Source organism: Saimiri boliviensis, chromosome 4 (genome assembly GCF_048565385.1).
Source record: "Saimiri boliviensis isolate mSaiBol1 chromosome 4, mSaiBol1.pri, whole genome shotgun sequence".
Classification (NCBI taxonomy): Eukaryota; Metazoa; Chordata; class Mammalia; order Primates; family Cebidae; genus Saimiri; species Saimiri boliviensis.
In genome coordinates, this window is record NC_133452.1 from 85,388,510 (window position 1) to 85,406,957 (window position 18,448).

Sequence of the window (18,448 nt, forward strand, 5' to 3'; positions counted from 1 at the left end):
TTTATATGCTTTAAGACTCAATATTGTAACTAATATTTAAAATCTACAGCTTGCAAAATTTGGTATAATATCAAAGAACCTGTAATTTTAACACAACATGCTACTGAAATACTTCTCAATTTTCCAGCTATATAGCAATGTGAGAGCAGATTTTCTTCATACACTTTAACCAAAAGAACAAATCACAAAAGACAATGCAGAAGCAGATGTAAAGCACTCTGTTTTCTATTAGGCCAGACAATAAAGAAATTTGCACATATACAAAACAATGCTTCTAATTTTTTTTATATGTTGGGAAACAGTTACTTACATAAAATGTTATTTATGCTAATGTCATAACTGTTATTGTTAGATGAATCAGTAAATATTTTAAAATTTGCCAGTTGTAATTTCTAATATGATAAACATAGACAGATCTAACCAATAGAAGCAAAGGATTTTTGAGGACCTTCAGTATTTTTAAAGAGTATAAAGAGGGGCTCTTCAACTAAAGCCATCTGAGAACTTCCGATCTAACCAACATCAGATAAAGGATTATATTGTCACAAAATCTGTAAAAGTACAAATGTCTCCCCATCTTATTTTGGGAGAAAAACTACTCTTAAGAAAGCAGGAAGCAGAAGATTTTAGTCAAAGGATAAAAAATTTCAGATAGAAAAAATAAGTTCAAAAAGATCTACTGTACAACATGGTAACTATAGTTGTTAGCAATGTACTGTATCCTTTAAAACTGCTCCGAATACATTTTGTGATCTCACTGTAAAAATTAAGTGTGAAGCAATGAATGTTAATTAGCTCAATTTACAGATTCCAGAATATATACGTATTTCAACCATCATGTTGTACAGGATAAATATATACAATTCATATCCATTAAAAAATAAAAAAAGTTGCTTCTCGATTACAACTGATATCACCATCTATTTCTAATATGAAAAAAGTCTACTATAATCTGAAAGGTAAGTACTACAGATTTGGGTGTGCTTTCCAGGAAACAAGTAAAAGATACGTAGCAGTCCATACTACTGCTAAAGTTCCTAACAAAAATCATCCTTTTGGGATATGGTAATGAAGGTTACTGTTAAGTCACAATTATAATACAATCCATACTTGCCAAGAATCTGCCAGACACAGAAAGAGGGACAGTGGGAAACTAAGGTGACTACATCTTAATCCTTATTCAGTTTGGTACAGCAATAGGGAGAACTGTATTAGAATTGGGTGGAGTAGCGGGGAGTGTTAGGTCTCCATGTGCAAGTTCGGACCCAGAAAGGCTAAAATCCTGCCTGCCTCAGCTGATCACTCCCCACCCCAAGCCTGCAGAGCTTCCCCTGGACATAAGCTTCCCCTCACCCTATCCTGTCATCTTAACTGTTCTTATAATAATGTGAATATTCCTCACCCAACCCTGCCATCTAAACTACTCTTAAGCCTTACCCCACCCACCACTGTAACTGAAATTATGGTAATGTGTACTACTTGCCCCTACTCCTGCCACTGTAACTGATCTTATTCCAACACCCCTGCTCCCTCCCCAAAAGATTTGCCCCAACCTATAAAACCAATTCCTATCCCACCACCCTTCACTGATGCCCTTTTTGGCCTTAGCCCGTCTGTACCTAGGTGAATAAACAGCCACGTTGCTCACACAAAGCCTGTTTAGGGGGGGGTCTCTCCATTGAAAGAGTGAGTTTTAACAGGGAGAAAAGTATTAGAATTACAAGATTATTAGAATTGGGTGTGTATTTTTAAAAAGCACATTCAACAAAGCTACTGTTTTCATAATACATATTACAGAATGTAAGAATCTAGAACATTTTGGCTGGCAGACTTTCGGATTACATGTGTTGCTTTGGCATATTCTTTGTTTTCTAGGACAAAGCAGAAACCTTTCTTATCTTTTGGGCTGTTTGGCCATCCCTATACTAGAGATTTGCTAAATTTAGATTATGCTGAGTTGACTCAACAGGTGTTTTTTGTGAAAAGCCAAAGGGTAGAATAAAGTCCCTTGGTTTAAGGGTCAAAGACTCAAAATAGAAACAGAGTGATTTACATTCCAGTTAGTGACAGTATAGACAATGAAGTGTAGAATTATTTAAGTTATTAACATTTCAACATCAAAGTAAAAGAAAAATCTTAATAGAGTAATGAATAAAAAATTATCCAGTCATAATGAAAATTCACTACAGTTATCAATTAATCACAGTTCTTATGAAAAACTCAAATAATAGTCTCTTCAACTAATATCTTTTTAGGAATAAATTTACTTTTCCAAAGTAGTTAGTCTCTATATCTTATTACTTTTGTTAGGTATGTAGTTCTACCATTCTGAATGCCTATATTCTGGTGCTGTAAGTCACCTTAATCAAGGTTTAGAACTCAAAGGAATTAAGATAATCTCTTTTAAAATGAGGGCACTGATTAAGTTTTAGGAATGATCTTCATTTATGATTTGTCAAATTAGTTGCACTTATTTGTAATAAATTTATTACAAATAAGTTGCACTTATTTGTAATAAATTTATTACAATAAGTTGTACTTATTTGTAATAAATATCACAGTGACAAGGCCAGGCGTGGCAGATGACGCCTGTAATCCCAGCACATTGAAAGTCTGAGGCGGTTGGATCACAAGATCAGGAGTTCAAGACCAGCCTGGCCAAGACGGTGAAACCCCATCTCTACTAAAAATACAAAAATTAGCCCAGTGTGTTGGCAGACACCTGTAATCCCAGCTACTTGGGAGTCTGAGGCAGGGAAGTGCTTGTACCTGGGAGGTGGAGGTTGCAGTAAGCTGAGACGGTGACACTGCACTATAGTCTGGGTGACAGAGTGAGATTCTGTCTCCAAAAAAAAAAAGAGTATCACAGTGAGTAAACATGTGGCTGGCTCTTAAGTTATAGTCAACTCTGCTAAGGGTCTGGCATGCATGTTAAAATCACCATAACGAGATAAAATAACATCAGTACAGATGATGGCTGGGAAGAAGGCCTGTGTCTCAGTCTTGGCATACTCAGAGTTAGGAATGAGAACCTCTTGCTTTTTATATGTTACAACTTTTTTCAAAAGTATGAAATAATCTACTTGAATTACCACATTCTTATCAAATCAGTGGAGCTTTTTTCTTTAGTTTTTCTTTTTTTCATGACAAATTCCACTCCTTAAAAAGGAACTTATTTTCTATGTGCTTACTGATTTATACAAGAATTCAATATACATGCCTTTAAAAAATAACTATACATTTATCAATCTATAGTTTTCCAAGAATGCTTTATATTAATATCAGCATTAATATTTTACCTGACTCATGTGGAATGGAAAACAGAAGAGTATGAGGTCCAGTGTGCTTCTCTGTACAAGGACACTTGAGTCCTGCACCGAAGTACTTACTGCTTCTACCTGAAATAACAGTATCTTTAATATCTATTGTCTATTACACTGGGAATTTTTTGCCATAAAAATGTAACAACTCTTAATTTTCTCAAAAGTATGCTTCTGAAGATCTAATCAATATTTAAAGATATTTACATTATTTTGAATAGTAAACACATCGTAACAGTTTAAAAATTAAGACGTACAAAAGACTATACAGCAAAACTTCCAACTATCCAATTTCCCTTTTGTAGGCAACAGTTTTGCTAATATCTTCTGCAAATACAAGAAAAACACATACATATATTATAAACTCTGCCTTTTTCATTTAACATGTTTCAGAGATCTTCCCTTATTATTACATAAAGAGCTTCATTTCTTAATGGCCAAAGTATTTTATTTTGTAAATGAACTCTAATTTATTCAACCAAGCTTCTAATCATGTGCACTTATACTGTTTATAAGCACTTACTATTGTAAATAATGTTGCAATATATATTTACAAAATATACAACTACATCTCTAAGATGAATCCCTCAAAATAGAATTGCCAGGTCTTGGGGGTATGTGCAGTTACAATTTAGATAGCATAATACTGCTGGGCGTGGTGGCTCACGCCTGTAATATCAACACTTTGGGAGGCTAAGGTGGGTGGATCACTTGAGGTCAGTAGTTGGAGATCAGCCTGGCCAACATGGTGAAACCCTGTCTCTACTAAAAATACAAAAATCAGATGGGCACGGTGGTGCATGCCTGTAATCCCAGCTACTCAGTGGCTGATGCAAGAGAGTTGCTTGAACCCTGGAGGTGGAGGTTGCAGTGAGCCCAGATTTTGATGCTGCATTCCAGCCTGGGTGACAAAGTGAGACTGTCAATAAATAAATAAATAGCATAATGCTTTCTATTAGGTTTCTATAACTTTATATTCCCACCAAGTTTGCATGACAATTTGTTTCTCCACATGCTTGCTTAGGAATACATTTTTTTTCCCTATTTTTTTTTAAGACATGAAAACTGCCTTGGAGTAGTTTAAACTTTTATTTCTTTATTACAACATAGATCATCTCCTTATATTTGAATTATGTTTATTTCCCTTAAGTTAATTATCTACTCAAATCCATTTTCTACTTGGTTATTCATATTTATCTATAGCTCTTTGAATATTAGAATATTCCTTTGACTGTGATATTTTCACGTTTTTCCATGTGTGTCATTTGTTCAATAAGTAAAAAAAGATTTGTTTAAAATTTACATTAAGTCATTAAAAATAAATGTAACAGTATATTTTAAAACCTGAATTTAAAAAGCATAAAAAGCATAGCCATTTTGGAAATAGTTTGGCAATTTCTAATAAATTTACACATTAGAAGAAAAAAGAGTAAATCTCTGATACCTTGGATTAGACAATGGTTTCTTAAATATAATATCAAAAGCATAGGTACCAAGAGAAAAAAAATTAGATAAACTGGACTTGATCAAAATTAAAACTTTTTTGCTTCAAGGGACCCTATCAAGAATATGGGAAGATAATCTACAGAATGCGAGAAAATATTTTCAAATCATATATATGATAAGGTTTTAATACTGAGAATATATAAGGAACTCCTACAATTTAACAACAAAAAGGCAAATAACCTAATTTTTAAGATGGACAAACCATCTGAACAGAAACTTCTCCAAAGAAGAAATACAAATAGCCAATTATCACATATGTTCTTCATTAGTCATTAGGGAAATGCAAATCAAAACCACAATGACAATACTTTATACCCACTGGGAGAAGTGTAATAAAAAAGACAAGTGTTGGCAATGACGTGACAAAACTGGAATCTTCATATACTCCAAGTGAGAATAAAAATTGGTGCAGTCACTTTGGAAAAAAATTTGCTAATTCTTCAAAAAGCTAAACAGAGTTACCAAAAAACTCGGAAATGGCACTACTAGGTATATACCTGAAAGAAATGAAAACACATGTCCATACTAAAACTCATACATGAGTGTTCAATGGGCATTATTTTTAACAGCCGAAATACAGAAGCATCCCAAATGTCCATTAGCTGATTAATGGTATATGCACACAGACCAGGTGCAGTGGTTCATGCCTGTAATCCCAGTACCTTGGAAGGGCAAGGCAGGCATTTAAGACCAGTCTGACCAACATGGATCTAAAGACCACAAAAAATGAGTACACTTTTATACAGTATGATTTATGTAACATTCTAGAAAAAACAAAACTACAGAAACAGTAAACAGATCAGTGTTTCAAAGGGCTTGGGAGTATAGAGGAAAGGGAGCGACTAAAAAGAGGCACGGAGGACTTTTAAGGGTGATGGAAATATTTTGTATTTTAAGGAGTATGCCACTCTAGAGATCTGAAAAATGTAAGCTCCATGAAAATGGAAACTCTGTTCATTATACAATCCTCAATATATGTCTGGAACAATGTCTGGTTCTAAGGAAATATATGTGAAATGAACAACCATATTTTTAGACCTACCATTAGCTCAATATCACTGCCAATGATATAAAGTTGATCTTCCATAGAAAGCTTCCTGTTTAAATGGGCAAGAACATATGTGATTCCAGGTAAACGCACAGCAGGACTGGTGAGAAGACTACCCCACAGGGCACTGTAGAATGCTGACTGGTCCACAGCAGCAGCAACCTTTTCCAACAATGTATTTGTTCTGAGGTATAAATAAAGTGGTTTAAAAAGGGAAACATTTAATTTCATATTTTTAAAGATAAATCACTTTCTTCCCAGAATGTATGCAAACATCCATGCTACAGTCTTATGCTCCATCCTAGAAACAAGTGTGATGACTGAAAGAAGTCAGAAGACTGACTTTAAGCACTGGCTCCACCATTTACTAACTTCATATGTTGAGGAAGTCACTTCACAAGACAAGACAAACATCACAAGACATCACAAACCTATCTCACTGGGCTATTAAAACACCATATACATTTCAGTTAATAGTAATCCTACAGATATATGTTCTGTTGACTTTCTACAAAATCTTAAAAAGACATTTTAAATATTTCTTTCTGAAATCATTATATAGTTCAAAACTTCAATGAATTAGATCTATGAAAAAATCAAAGATACCTCATGTTTTAGTAAGAAATACACTTAAAGATTACATTTTAGGGGAGGGAAGAAAGGGGAGTGGGCTAAAAAAAAAAAAAAAAAAAAAAAACCTATTGAATAGTAAGCTCACTACCTGGGTGAAAGGATCATCCAAATCCCAAACTTCAGCATCATGCAATATAACCATGTAATAAACTTGGACATGTACTCTCTGAATCCAAAATGAAAGTTGAATAAATTACTTCTGATTTGTTTTTAACATAAACAATGTAATACATGAAAGTCTATTACACTGTAGCATAGTGAAGAGAATTTGATGAGTTCTACTGTTTACTTGCTACTTAAAACTAACCCTGTAATTTCTTCTGGCCTCAATTTACCTATACAGTAAAAGAATAACATTTACAAATCCTTTTATAGAACTTATATGAAATAACTAGCAAAACATTAACAAGGTAAATCATGGGAATACCACAGTTACAAAGATCATTATTCAAATTCTATAAAATTTTAAATTGTAACTAACAGAGTTATAACTGGTAACAAGTCCATACTTCCTTAAGAGAAAAATAACAGTTTTAAACAAAACTAATTTATAAGCTAAATGAAATAATTTCGTATTACATTTATGAAACTGTAGGAAAATAAGTAAAAAAGTAAAATTAATCAAAACAAGTGATAAGCTTTAAACTTTGAGGACAAAATGATTTTTTCCACAGGGAGCCTATATAAAGGTAATTCAATATATTAAGAATTAGATTCTTACTGAATGATGGGAACAACTGAAAAATAATAACTAGGCAATACACTTAAATAAAATATTTAAATTTAATAATTAAGTCTACTTATAAAGTTTGGTATTTTCTATTTTTGCTGCCTCAACTCAGTTTTTTAAAATAAGAATATTAGTAATGAGATATTAGAGATACTTAATGCCATAATGCATTGCCTACAATTATTAACTCCCCCAAAATAATAATGGGCACCAAACAGATCACATAACAGTTAAATACCAAGAGTACCATGCCAACAGCTAGCAAAACAGCACTGTACTGGCACTAAGCTATTTTCTCCCATTAGCAATTTAAAAATTGTTACTGCATGAACTAATTTTTCATTCTTTTCATTAATCTAAATGTCCTATTATTTTAAATTATCAGTCACAATTTTCTTCAGTGACTTGTATGTGCTTGGCAAAGGACTAAGTGATTTCTTATTATAATAACACAAAGAAGTGCATGCCTGTAATCTCAGCTACTCAGGAGGCTGAGGCAGGAGAATTGCCTGAACCCAGGAGGCGGAGGTTGCAGTGAGCCGAGATCGCACCATTGCACTCCAGCCTGGGTAACAAGAGCGAAACTCCGTCTCGAAAAAAAAAAAAAAAGATTGCTAACAGCCAGTGCCAGCAAAAATGTGGGGGAAATACATATTCATATACTGTGGGAGGAAAAACTACTACAAATTCTGTGGAAAATGATTTATTTGTAATATCTACTGAAATGCAAAATATGCATACCTGGCAAGGCTGTTCAGTGAAGAATTGTTTACAATACCAAAAAGAGAAAAAAAATTTAAGCAGGGATTCAATGGCTCAGTGATCAATAATATCAATACAAAGTGTTAATAGCACATTTTTAGTAAGTAAAACTCAAAATACATTCTAGATAAATATATTAATAATGTTCTAATTTAGGGTATAAAATGTATGTGTGTGTGTATATATATATATACATATATATACACACACATTTTATATATATATATATACATATATAAAATCTCAACTAACCAATAGTTATTAACCTAGAGAGGAGAAAATGTATGTAAGGAATCCTCAACTTCTTATTTTATAAAATCCAAACACATCTGAGATGACAGTAAATTTATTTTTATATTTTTATATTTTTATATTTTTATATTTTTATATTTTAGTACATTTCAAAACATTTTTAACCTAGAAAAGTACTTTAGAAATCAGAAACCTATATCTAAGTAAATATTAAAAGAAGTAAATATTTATTCTTGTCATCTGCAGATAAAACCTCTGCGAAATAAATGACCTCTTAATTTTGGGGAAACTACATTTGTTAAAATAAATCATACCAAGTTGAACTCTGCCTTTGCCATTTTTGTGGTGTCCAGTTAACCTAAATACACATGCATAATTCATTTATTTTTGTATATATGAAATACAAATTTGCTGAAGGGATACATGCACTGCTTAATTCTCCTCCCCTGTGTTATAATAAGCTTGCATAGTAATTGCAAGGGTTTCCTCAAGAAACTTTATTGTGTTGTTTGGTCCACTGAATGAATATTTTCTCTTCTTTTAAGTGAGCTTGTAGAGGATTAAGGGATAGAATATTAAAATAGTTGCAATAAAAAAAATAACACAAAGAAATAGGTATTACGTTTATTTTAAAGATGAGGAGACTGAAGTTCATAGACACTAAAAAAACTTGCCTAAGATCAGTGTCTGTACAGACAGGACTTCAACTCAGTACATCTACCTCCGAAGTCTATGCTTTTAACACTAGCTATGTTTTCTGTATGATACACAGACTAGATAAACTATAATGTTTTATTGCTATAAAATTACTCATGTGATACACTGAACTGTCTAGAATAATTCATTTGTGATGTTAAAACATTTTTACCTAAAGACGCTTGCTGACAAATCCATGACTTCAATTACCTAACTGCACCAAATACGATCTTACCTCTCATAGTACTCTGATCCTTCTTCTAAGCCAGGAAGAATACCAGTAAGCAATCCCTGTAGACCAGGTTTCAGTGTTTTACCCAAAGGCAGATAATATATCTCATACAAACTGAGCAATGTTGGTTTCACAGACATGGCAGCATTTGCAAGAAGAGGAAATAATCCAGAACTGTTAAAAAAAAAAAAAAATAAGGACAAAGAGGGAGAGGGAAGCAAAATAACTATAAAATACTAATTCATATGCAATTATATGTATAAATATTTTACTTATTTTTGATTAAAAAGTTATACTGATTGGCTTAAAATGATACCTGTGTATTAATGACTACATCCATTAAAGCAGACCACTTCTCTCACCTAAGTTTTATACTTATAAACCCAATAGCTACCTACCTGTTTCACAAAGTTCTCATATTTCACAATTCCAAAACAGGATTCCCCAACATGCCCCAGCAAAACACATGCCTTCCCTGTAATAACTGTCATTTTAAAATATCACTATCTATCTGGCTTCTATCTGGCTGATCAAAAGCTATAAATCTAGGACTCATCCTTGACTCATGCCATCCTCCTGCCTCAGCCTCCTCAGTAGCTTTAAAAATCTTCTACTCTAACCTGGCTAAGTTGGCTCAGACCTGTAAACCAAGCACTTTGGAAGGCTGAGGTGGGAGGACTGCTTGGGCCCAGGAGTTTAAGACCAGCCCAGGAAACATAGTGAGATCCCATCTCTACAAAAAACAAATCTAATTAGCTGGGTACAGTGGCATGTGCCTGTAGTCCCAGCTACCTGGGAGGCTGAGAGTGAAGGACTGCTTGAACCTGGGAGGTAGAGGCTGCAATGAGCTGTGATCATGCCACTGTACTGCAGCCTGAGCGACAGAGCGAGACCCTAGATCCAAAAGAAAAAATTTTCTACTCTAACCCACAATCAGTCATCAGGTCATCAAGTTCTCTCTGCAAGTCACTCTCCTAGATAATTTTTGAATATAATAAATTGTATCTCCACTAGATAGCTATCTAGAAGCTGCTATCATATCTTGCTCTTCATGTTTTAACATGTATTGCTTCATTATTGCCCTGAAGCAGCTCTCAATAAAACCTTTCACTGATTTCCCATTGCCAATGTGGCCTTTAACATCTTTTAAGAAATGAATACTACATACCTCCGTACAGTACATATACACTCACCAATTTTACTCCTGTAACCTCTGCTCCAGCTATACTGAAGAATTCCTTTCTAGTTTCTTTTAGAACCGTCTATGCTCTTTTTAGTGTCTATACCTTTCCATATGCTGCTCTGACAGATATAATTTCCAATCTCTTACTTATAGCCTTTTTGCCTGGGTGATTCCCAAACTTTCAGGCCTCAGCCTAAGAAGCCATTTCCTTAGGGAGACTATCTCCTAATCAGACTAGGTTAGGCACCGTATTTGATGTTCTCATAGTACCCAATACTTACTAAAACATTTATTATTTGAATTGCTTAATGTACATCTTTCCTTTTTTTTTTGAGTCAGAGTTTCGCTTTTGTTACCCAGGCTGGAGTTCAATGGCGCGATCTCAGCTCACTGCAACCTCCGCCTCCTGGGCTCAGGCAATTCTCCTGCCTCAGCCTCCTGAGTAGCTGGGATTACAGACACCCGCCACCATGCCCTGCTAATTTTTTGTATTTTTAGTAGAGATGGGGTTTCACCATGTTGACCAGGATGGTCTCGATCTCTTGACCTCATGATCCACCCGCCTCGGCCTCCCAAAGTGCTGGGATTACAGGCATGAGCCACCGCGCCCGGCAATGTACATCTTTTCTAACAGACTGTGAATATCAGAAAACCATGACTATCTTTTTATTTCTGTATCCTAAATTTCAAGCACCATGTCCTGTAGTTAGCAAGTGATGAACAAATGAACTAAGAATCTCTCTTGCTCCTAGTTTATAAAAAATAGAATCATCAAGAATGGCTTCAGTTTTCTAGAAATCATCAAGAATGGCTTCAGCTTTCTACTCTTCCATCTCTCATTTTAGGTACTGTTTGATCTAAAGATACAGTCATAGTCTCTCAGTCTCTTCCAGGGTACCTTTTTTTCTATGTGCCCCAGGGCCATGATCTGCCTATCCAGAGACCTACTTCATCTATTACCTTTTTTCTTTTCTGTAATTTCTATCTTTCTGCCTCAACTGACAACTTTGCTTTTTAATACAAATGTACTCACATCTTTCCTCAAAATTCTAAAATGAGAAAAAAATAACAGCAACAACCAAACCCCAAAATCTTTATTTTTTTTGAGATGGAATCTCACTCTATCGCCCAGGCTGGAGTGCAGTGGCATGATCTCAGCTCACTGCAACCTCTGCCACCCAGGTTCAGGCAATTCTCCTGCCTCAGCACCTGAGTAGCTGGGATTACAGGCACTTGCTGTCATGCCCAGATAATTTTTTTTCTATTTTTAGCAGAGACAGCGTTTCATCATCTTGGCCAGGCTGGTCTTGAACTTCTGACCTTGTGATCCATCTGCCTCAGCCTCCCAAAATGCTGGGATTACAGACATGAGCCACTGCACCCGGCCCCAAAATCTTTATTCTAAGTAACTTTCTGGTTTAAAGCCACCATCCTCTATCAACTGTTATTACATACATACATAAAAATACACACACACACACACACACACACACACACAAAACACACACACACACACACACACACACACACACACACACACGCATTTCTTCTATTTATTACCTTCCATCATTAATCAATCACAATACTTCTAGCCCCTCTACTGAAACTGTTCTCATTTTGGTCACCAATGTCTACCAATTGCCAGATCCAATGCTCTATTTTCAACCCTTATCCTATTTTATTTAACATTTGATACTATTAACTACAGCATTCTCTTGAAGTATTCTTCCCTTTTGACTTCCAGGATGGCTCTGTCTCCTGGTATATTTTCTTTTCTTTCTTTTTTTTTTTCTGATACGGAGTCTCTGTCGCTCATGCTGAAGTACAGGGGTGCAGTGTTGGTTCACTGCAACTTTGGCTCACTGCTACCTCCACCTCCCAGGTTCAAGTGATTCTCATGCCTCAGCCTCCCTAGTAGCTGGCATTACAGTCACTCACCACCACACCCAGCTAATTATTATATGTTTAGTTGAGATGGGGTTTCACCATGTTGGGCAGGCTGATCTTGAACTCCTGACCTAAGGTGACCCACCTCAGTCTCCCAAAGTGCTGGGGTTACAGGCATGAGCCACTGAGTCCAGCCTCTTAGTACATTTCCGATCTCTGACTCTCTTTCACTGGCTACTTTACCCCACCTAATCTTTAAATACTGAGACTCCTAAATACTCTCAAAATGCCCTCTTTCCTTTTTCCCTCCTTGTTACTTACAATGTGCCTAGGCAATTTCAATTATTCTCTTGGCTTCAACTGCCACCTAAATGCTGATGACTCTACAGTATCTGTCTAGTTTGCAGATACTGTAGGACATTAAAGATAGTATGTAAAGCCAGTAAAGGTATTTTTAATAGTAATAAATAATACATTCAAAGGATAGTGCTAAGAAAACTAAGCACTGCTGAATCATGTTGTATGTTATTAACATTTTACCAAAAACTTACTTTACATGCCCATCTAAATATTTTAATGCATTCAAACTCCACTTAAAGTCTTCTTAGTAACATCTTTGTGCACTGTATCACATTAAAAACCTTGACAAGGCAATACGGTACTCTATCATGTAATAGGTTATAAAACTTTAAAAGTATTTGTATTTATGTTAAACCATAAACCTTGAGATGAAAAAAATCATTAATTAAAAATAAATGTATCCACATTTAACATAAACTTTGGTTTTTAAAATAGCTATACTTCGAAGTAGTATAGAACCATGATGTAATTTACTCCATAACATTTGTTTGTGCATGTGTACAAGAATATGTGCCATACTTAGAAATAGTATTCTAGAATTTAATCTTACATAACATACTGAGGATAAAAACAGGTACACTACAACTGAAGAATAACTGTGTTGCTTAAGGTAAACTTTCTCTTAAGAGTTAAAAAGTAGCAGGCAGGAATTATGTAAATCTTGCCTTGAGAAAGGAAAATCTATCAACTATTAGATAATTACATGCAACACTGATTCAGCAATGCTGAGTTTTCTTAACATCACTCTAGGAATGTATTATTTATTACTATTAAAAATACTTTAACTGGCTTTACATACTATCTTCAAGACATCCATGCTTGGCTGGGTGTGGGATTACATCACGCCTGTAATCCCAGCACTTTGAGAGGCCAAGGCAGGCAGATCACGAGGTCAGGAGTTTGAGACCAGCCTGGCCAACACAGTGAAACCTCGTCTCTACTAAAAATACAAACATTATTTGTACTTTTGTATTGGTGGCAGGCACCCATAGTCCCAGCTACTTGGGAGTCTAAGGCAGGAGAATTGCTTAAACCTGGGAGGCGGAGGTTGCAGTGAACTGAGATTGTACCACTACATTCCAGCTTGGGGGACAGAGTGAGACTTTGTCATCCCCCCCGCCCCCGCAAAAAAAAGACATCCATGCTCATTTTTAAATATATTTCCATGCTAATTTCTCTTTAATAATATTTTAAAATATCTAAGAATTGAGTACAGCAAATCGTGTTTCTTTATTCACTAAACAAATGTTCATTAAGGGTCTACTATCTGTCAATTCTTCAGGATACTGAGAATAGAGCACTTAACCACAGGAAGAAATCCCTGCTCCTTAACCTTATAAAGTTTTTTTTTTTTTTTTTTTGGAGAGTATATATGAATGTATTTTAATTGCTTGGTTATTGTATGTCTTAACACATACATACATATCAGATGGTGATAAATGTAACAGCAGAGGACAAAAAGGTACAGGGGAATAACAATGAGATTGGAGCAGAAGCGGGTTCTAAACAGGGTGGTCAGAGAAGGCTTAACTGAGCAGAACTGAGAAAGCAAACACATACACAGTAGAAAGGATCAGTAAAACTAAAAGCTGGTTTTTAAAAGGCTAACAAAATTTAAAAGGATGGCTTGAGTCACCAACATCAAGAGTGAAAGAGGAGGCATTACTATAGATCCTACGTGTTACAAAGAAAGACCTATATTATGAACTCTGGGCCAATGCACCTAAAAATTTAGTAAAAATTGGTAAATTTCTAGAGAAAAAAATTTACTGAAACTGACAAACAGATTTGAATAGTTCCATATCTGTTAAAGAAATTAATCTGTAATTACAAATCTTCCCATGAAGACAAATTTCAGGTAGAATTTTCTAAATATTTCATTATACTAATGATATAAAAACTGTTCCAGAGAGCAGACTAAGAGAGAACAATCTGAAATTTGTTTTATGAAGTTAGCATAAACTTGAAACCAAAATTAGATAAAAATTTAATTTTATGGCCATTCTCTACTAAATAAAGATTAAAAACTACAAATAAACAAGATTAAAAACTACAAACAAAAAAAAAATCCAGTGATACAAAAAGGATTCTAAATCATGAACCAACTGGATATATTCCAGAAATGGAAGGTTGACTGAACATTTCCTACCTGAAGTGAGAAGTAAGACAAAAATATACTTGTCCCTACTCTCTTCAACACTTTACTACAGACCCTAGTCAATACAATAAGGAAAAAAAAAATTATTAAAAGTCAAAAATAAGAAATGTAACTTGCTATTCACAGATAGTGTGATTGTATATCTCAAAATTCTAAAAGCTATTAGAAAGAACAAGTAAACTTAACTAAATTTCTAAATACAATGTCAATACAGAAAAACACCTTTGTATTTCTTAATTCTAACACCAATATACCAAGGAAATATTCCTTAAACCAGAAGCAAATAGGACCACTCAATAAAAGGTTGATAAATCAGACTTCATTAAAATAAACTCAAAAGACAGCATAAAGAACTTTCGGTTCTTCAAAGATACCGTTTAGAAGTTTTAAAAGTTAAGCTGCAGACTGAGGGAAATATATGTAGTTAAATAGTAGGCGTTTTCAGTAGAAGGGTGTAGGAGGGAACTTTCTGGGTTGACAAGAATGGTCCATATCTTATTTTGAATGGTGGCTACAAAATTAACTAAATTTGTCAAAACATCACTCTGAACACTTGTGATCTGTTCATTTTACTGTATGTAAATTATATCAACAGTTTAAAAAGAAAAGTTAAGTGGTTAAGAAAAGGGGTGACAGAATTAGGGACCCGGAAACTAGGTTAGAGGAAATTCCTGAGAATGCAGCACAGAGAGACAAAAAAATTAGAAAACTGAAAAACGGTTAAGAGATGGAAAAGCCGTAGTGGTAAGACATAACATGTTTAAACATAGTTCCAAAAGTGGGGAGAGAACAGATGCAGTAAAGGTAATCTCAAAACAGAATGGTTGAAAATTTTCCAAAATTTTTTTCAATGGCTTTTTGTGTAACAGCCACGTTTGGTTACATGATTAAGTTCTTCAGTAGAGATTTCTTAGATTTTGGTGCACCCATCACTCAAGTAGTGTACACTGTACCCAAAATTTATTCCTCAACCCCTTACACCCTTTCTCCTGCGTCCCCAAAATCCATTGTATCATTCTTATGCCTTTGCATCCTCATAGCTTAGCTCCCACTTATGAGTGAGAACATACGATGTTTGCTTTTCCATTCCTCAGTTACTTCATTTAGAATAATGGTCTCCAATTCCATTCAGGTTGCTGCAAATGCCATTATTTCATATCTTTTTATCCAATTCATAGACTTTTTTTGAGTCCAACAAATATCAACCGGATTAAAAAAAAAAAAAAACCTACCTAAAAACACATCACAATAGAACAGAATACTAGGGACAAAAATGTGGAAGAAGAGCCATTTCAGATGATAATTATACAAGTCTTTGGAGGAGCTGATATCTGATCAGAGGCCTGGATTTGAGAATTACAGGGCAAGGGAATAGCAAAGAGAATAAACAAAGAGACCTATATATCTGAGTGGAATAAATTGGGGGAAAATAATAATAGTTTAGTTTTAGTTTATTAAGAGTTGAGGTCACTGACAGAGCCAGGGTCAGAGTACTTCAGGAAGTAAAGTATTCAATGCCATGGTAAAGGCTTTTCCCTAATTTTTCTTAAGTGTACTGAAAAGAAGTCAATAAAGTGTTTTAAGCAAGAGAGTAACATTATTTAATATATTAAAAAGATCACATTGGTACTATGTGGAGAAAAGGGTAGAAGAGTTCAGAAGAGATGGTGGACGAATGTTAGGCTGGTGACAAAGCCCAAGCTAGAGATGATGTTTCCTTAGACTGCATGCTGCCAGTGAAGGTCCAGGGAAGTAGATGTATTTGAGACAGGTATCAGAATAGTAGCTAACATTTACTGAGAACTTATTATATGCTGCCCATAGTATTTTACATGTATGAACTCTTTCAATACTATTAACCACCCTATGAGGTTGATAATCTTATTTTTGTTGTGCAGGTAATGACACAAACAGGTGTGGACAATGGCCCCAGATCACAGAGGTAGTTTGACTCTAACATCTCTTCTCTTAAGAGACAGAACTCTCAACAACAGACTGTGTACATGAGAGGTGGGAGAATGTGGGTGGGGAAAACAAAGCAGCAAGTGTAACTCTTGGATTTGAGGGTTATATAAATGGACAGATAGTGACACCATTTATTGAGCTTTAATATAGTACATTGCAGAAAGGCCAGGTTAATAGGAAAAGAAGTAAGTTTAGTTTTCAACAGTTTGAACTTTAGTTGCCTTTAAAGATCTATATGGAGGCGTCAAGCAAGCAGAAGTTTAAAGCTGTTGCCAGAACTGGAAATGTCCACTTGGGAGTCAGCATACAGAAAACAGTTGTTAACAGGGGCAAGAGGAAATGGGAGATGACAGAGGAACAAATCTAGAAAGCTAATGTAAAGCATGAAAACTATAATTAATAATATTTTATTAGGGATTTTTACTAAATGAATATATTTTAACTGCTCCCGTCACATAAACAAAAAATAAGATAACTATGTAAGACAACAGCTATGTTAATTTGTTTATCTATAGTAACTGTTCTACTGTCTTTAGGTATCTCACATCATGTTGTGTTACATCTCAATGCATACAATATAATTTAAAATAAAAAATAAATCATGGGTATGGCTAAGTTTGCCTAAGGAGCGATTACAAAACGAACAAAACAAAATGAACATTAAAGACATTTTTCTGACTCACTTAACTCAAAATATTTAAGAGTGATATCTGAAAACTTCTAATTAAGAAATTTTCAAGTTTTTAGTTTTTAGTGCAGAAAGTATAACAGTTTAGCAATATATTTTCTTTATATTATTTGTGTGTGTGTGTGTGTGTGTGTGTATATATATATATATATATATATAGTAAAATTATTCTTACCTATATAAAAAAAGGTCTTTGGCAAGTCGCTTAGGTCCAATTATTTTGAAGATAATTTCATATGTTTCAAGTGCCTTCCGATGAACTCCACCTGGTAATGCTGGATGTAGACACTGAGCTAGGCGTTTGCCTATGGTCAGCTTTTTGGGTACTACCTGGTACTTTGCATTATTTTGTAATACCTTAAAGAAAGCATTTTAATGTAGTTGAGAAAAACAAAATATTGCATTCATTTTACTTCCATTTTCTAGTATAATATTATTTAAAATGATCATTGTAGATCTTTGTTATTTTGTCAGTTACATTTGTCTATATATATCGTATTTAAAATTAAAATTGAGGAAATGTTAAGAACTTCATTAATTTGTTTAAAAAATAAACCTGTTAACAGAATAACATTTTTAATCAAAAATAATATTTTCCACAACAAATTTATGGAGCAGAGAGGCATTTTAGATTTTTTTTTTTTGGTAAATTTGTAATATTTGATGCGAGAGAAGATAGCTACATGAATCAGCCTTCAATCTATTTTTGCTACTTTGTTTGAAATAAAGTCTGTCCTCACCATAGATACTTAGAATACTTGGAAAAAGTACAACCATTGTCCTGGCATTTCAAATTACAGCAAGTAATTCTAATTCTTATAAGAAAACCTATATGAGATTATAACTGCCCATTTATTTTTATAAACTTATTTTTGTAATTGGACAAAACAACTTTTTGTTTTGTTTATTCAACCGTAACTTTCCTTAGAAATAATGTTCTGGGCCAAATTTCTGTAGAGAGATCCTATCTTACCAACCACTCAAAGGGGATTAGTTAAGTAAAGAAGATCTTATAATAAATTTAATTC

The 18,448-nt window shown here is 34.3% G+C and overlaps 1 protein-coding gene across 19 annotated transcripts in view; it reads right to left on the reverse strand.

The window, feature by feature from the left end:
• Nucleotides 1-18,448, reverse strand: part of DOP1A (DOP1 leucine zipper like protein A) — a 98,709-nt gene that overhangs the window by 55,993 nt on the left and 24,268 nt on the right. For 16 of the 19 annotated variants that reach the window (XM_074397751.1, XM_074397753.1, XM_074397747.1 and 13 more), the window contains 4 exons: nt 17,596-17,777; nt 9,183-9,353; nt 5,865-6,058; nt 3,300-3,394 (listed from right to left, as the gene is read on the reverse strand). In XM_074397751.1, coding sequence (XP_074253852.1) covers nt 3,300-3,394; nt 5,865-6,058; nt 9,183-9,353; nt 17,596-17,777 — 642 coding nt within the window. The remainder of the gene's footprint in view (nt 1-3,299; nt 3,395-5,864; nt 6,059-9,182; nt 9,354-17,595; nt 17,778-18,448) is intronic. The other 3 variants (XM_074397761.1, XM_074397762.1, XM_074397766.1) reach the window with 1 other exon arrangement.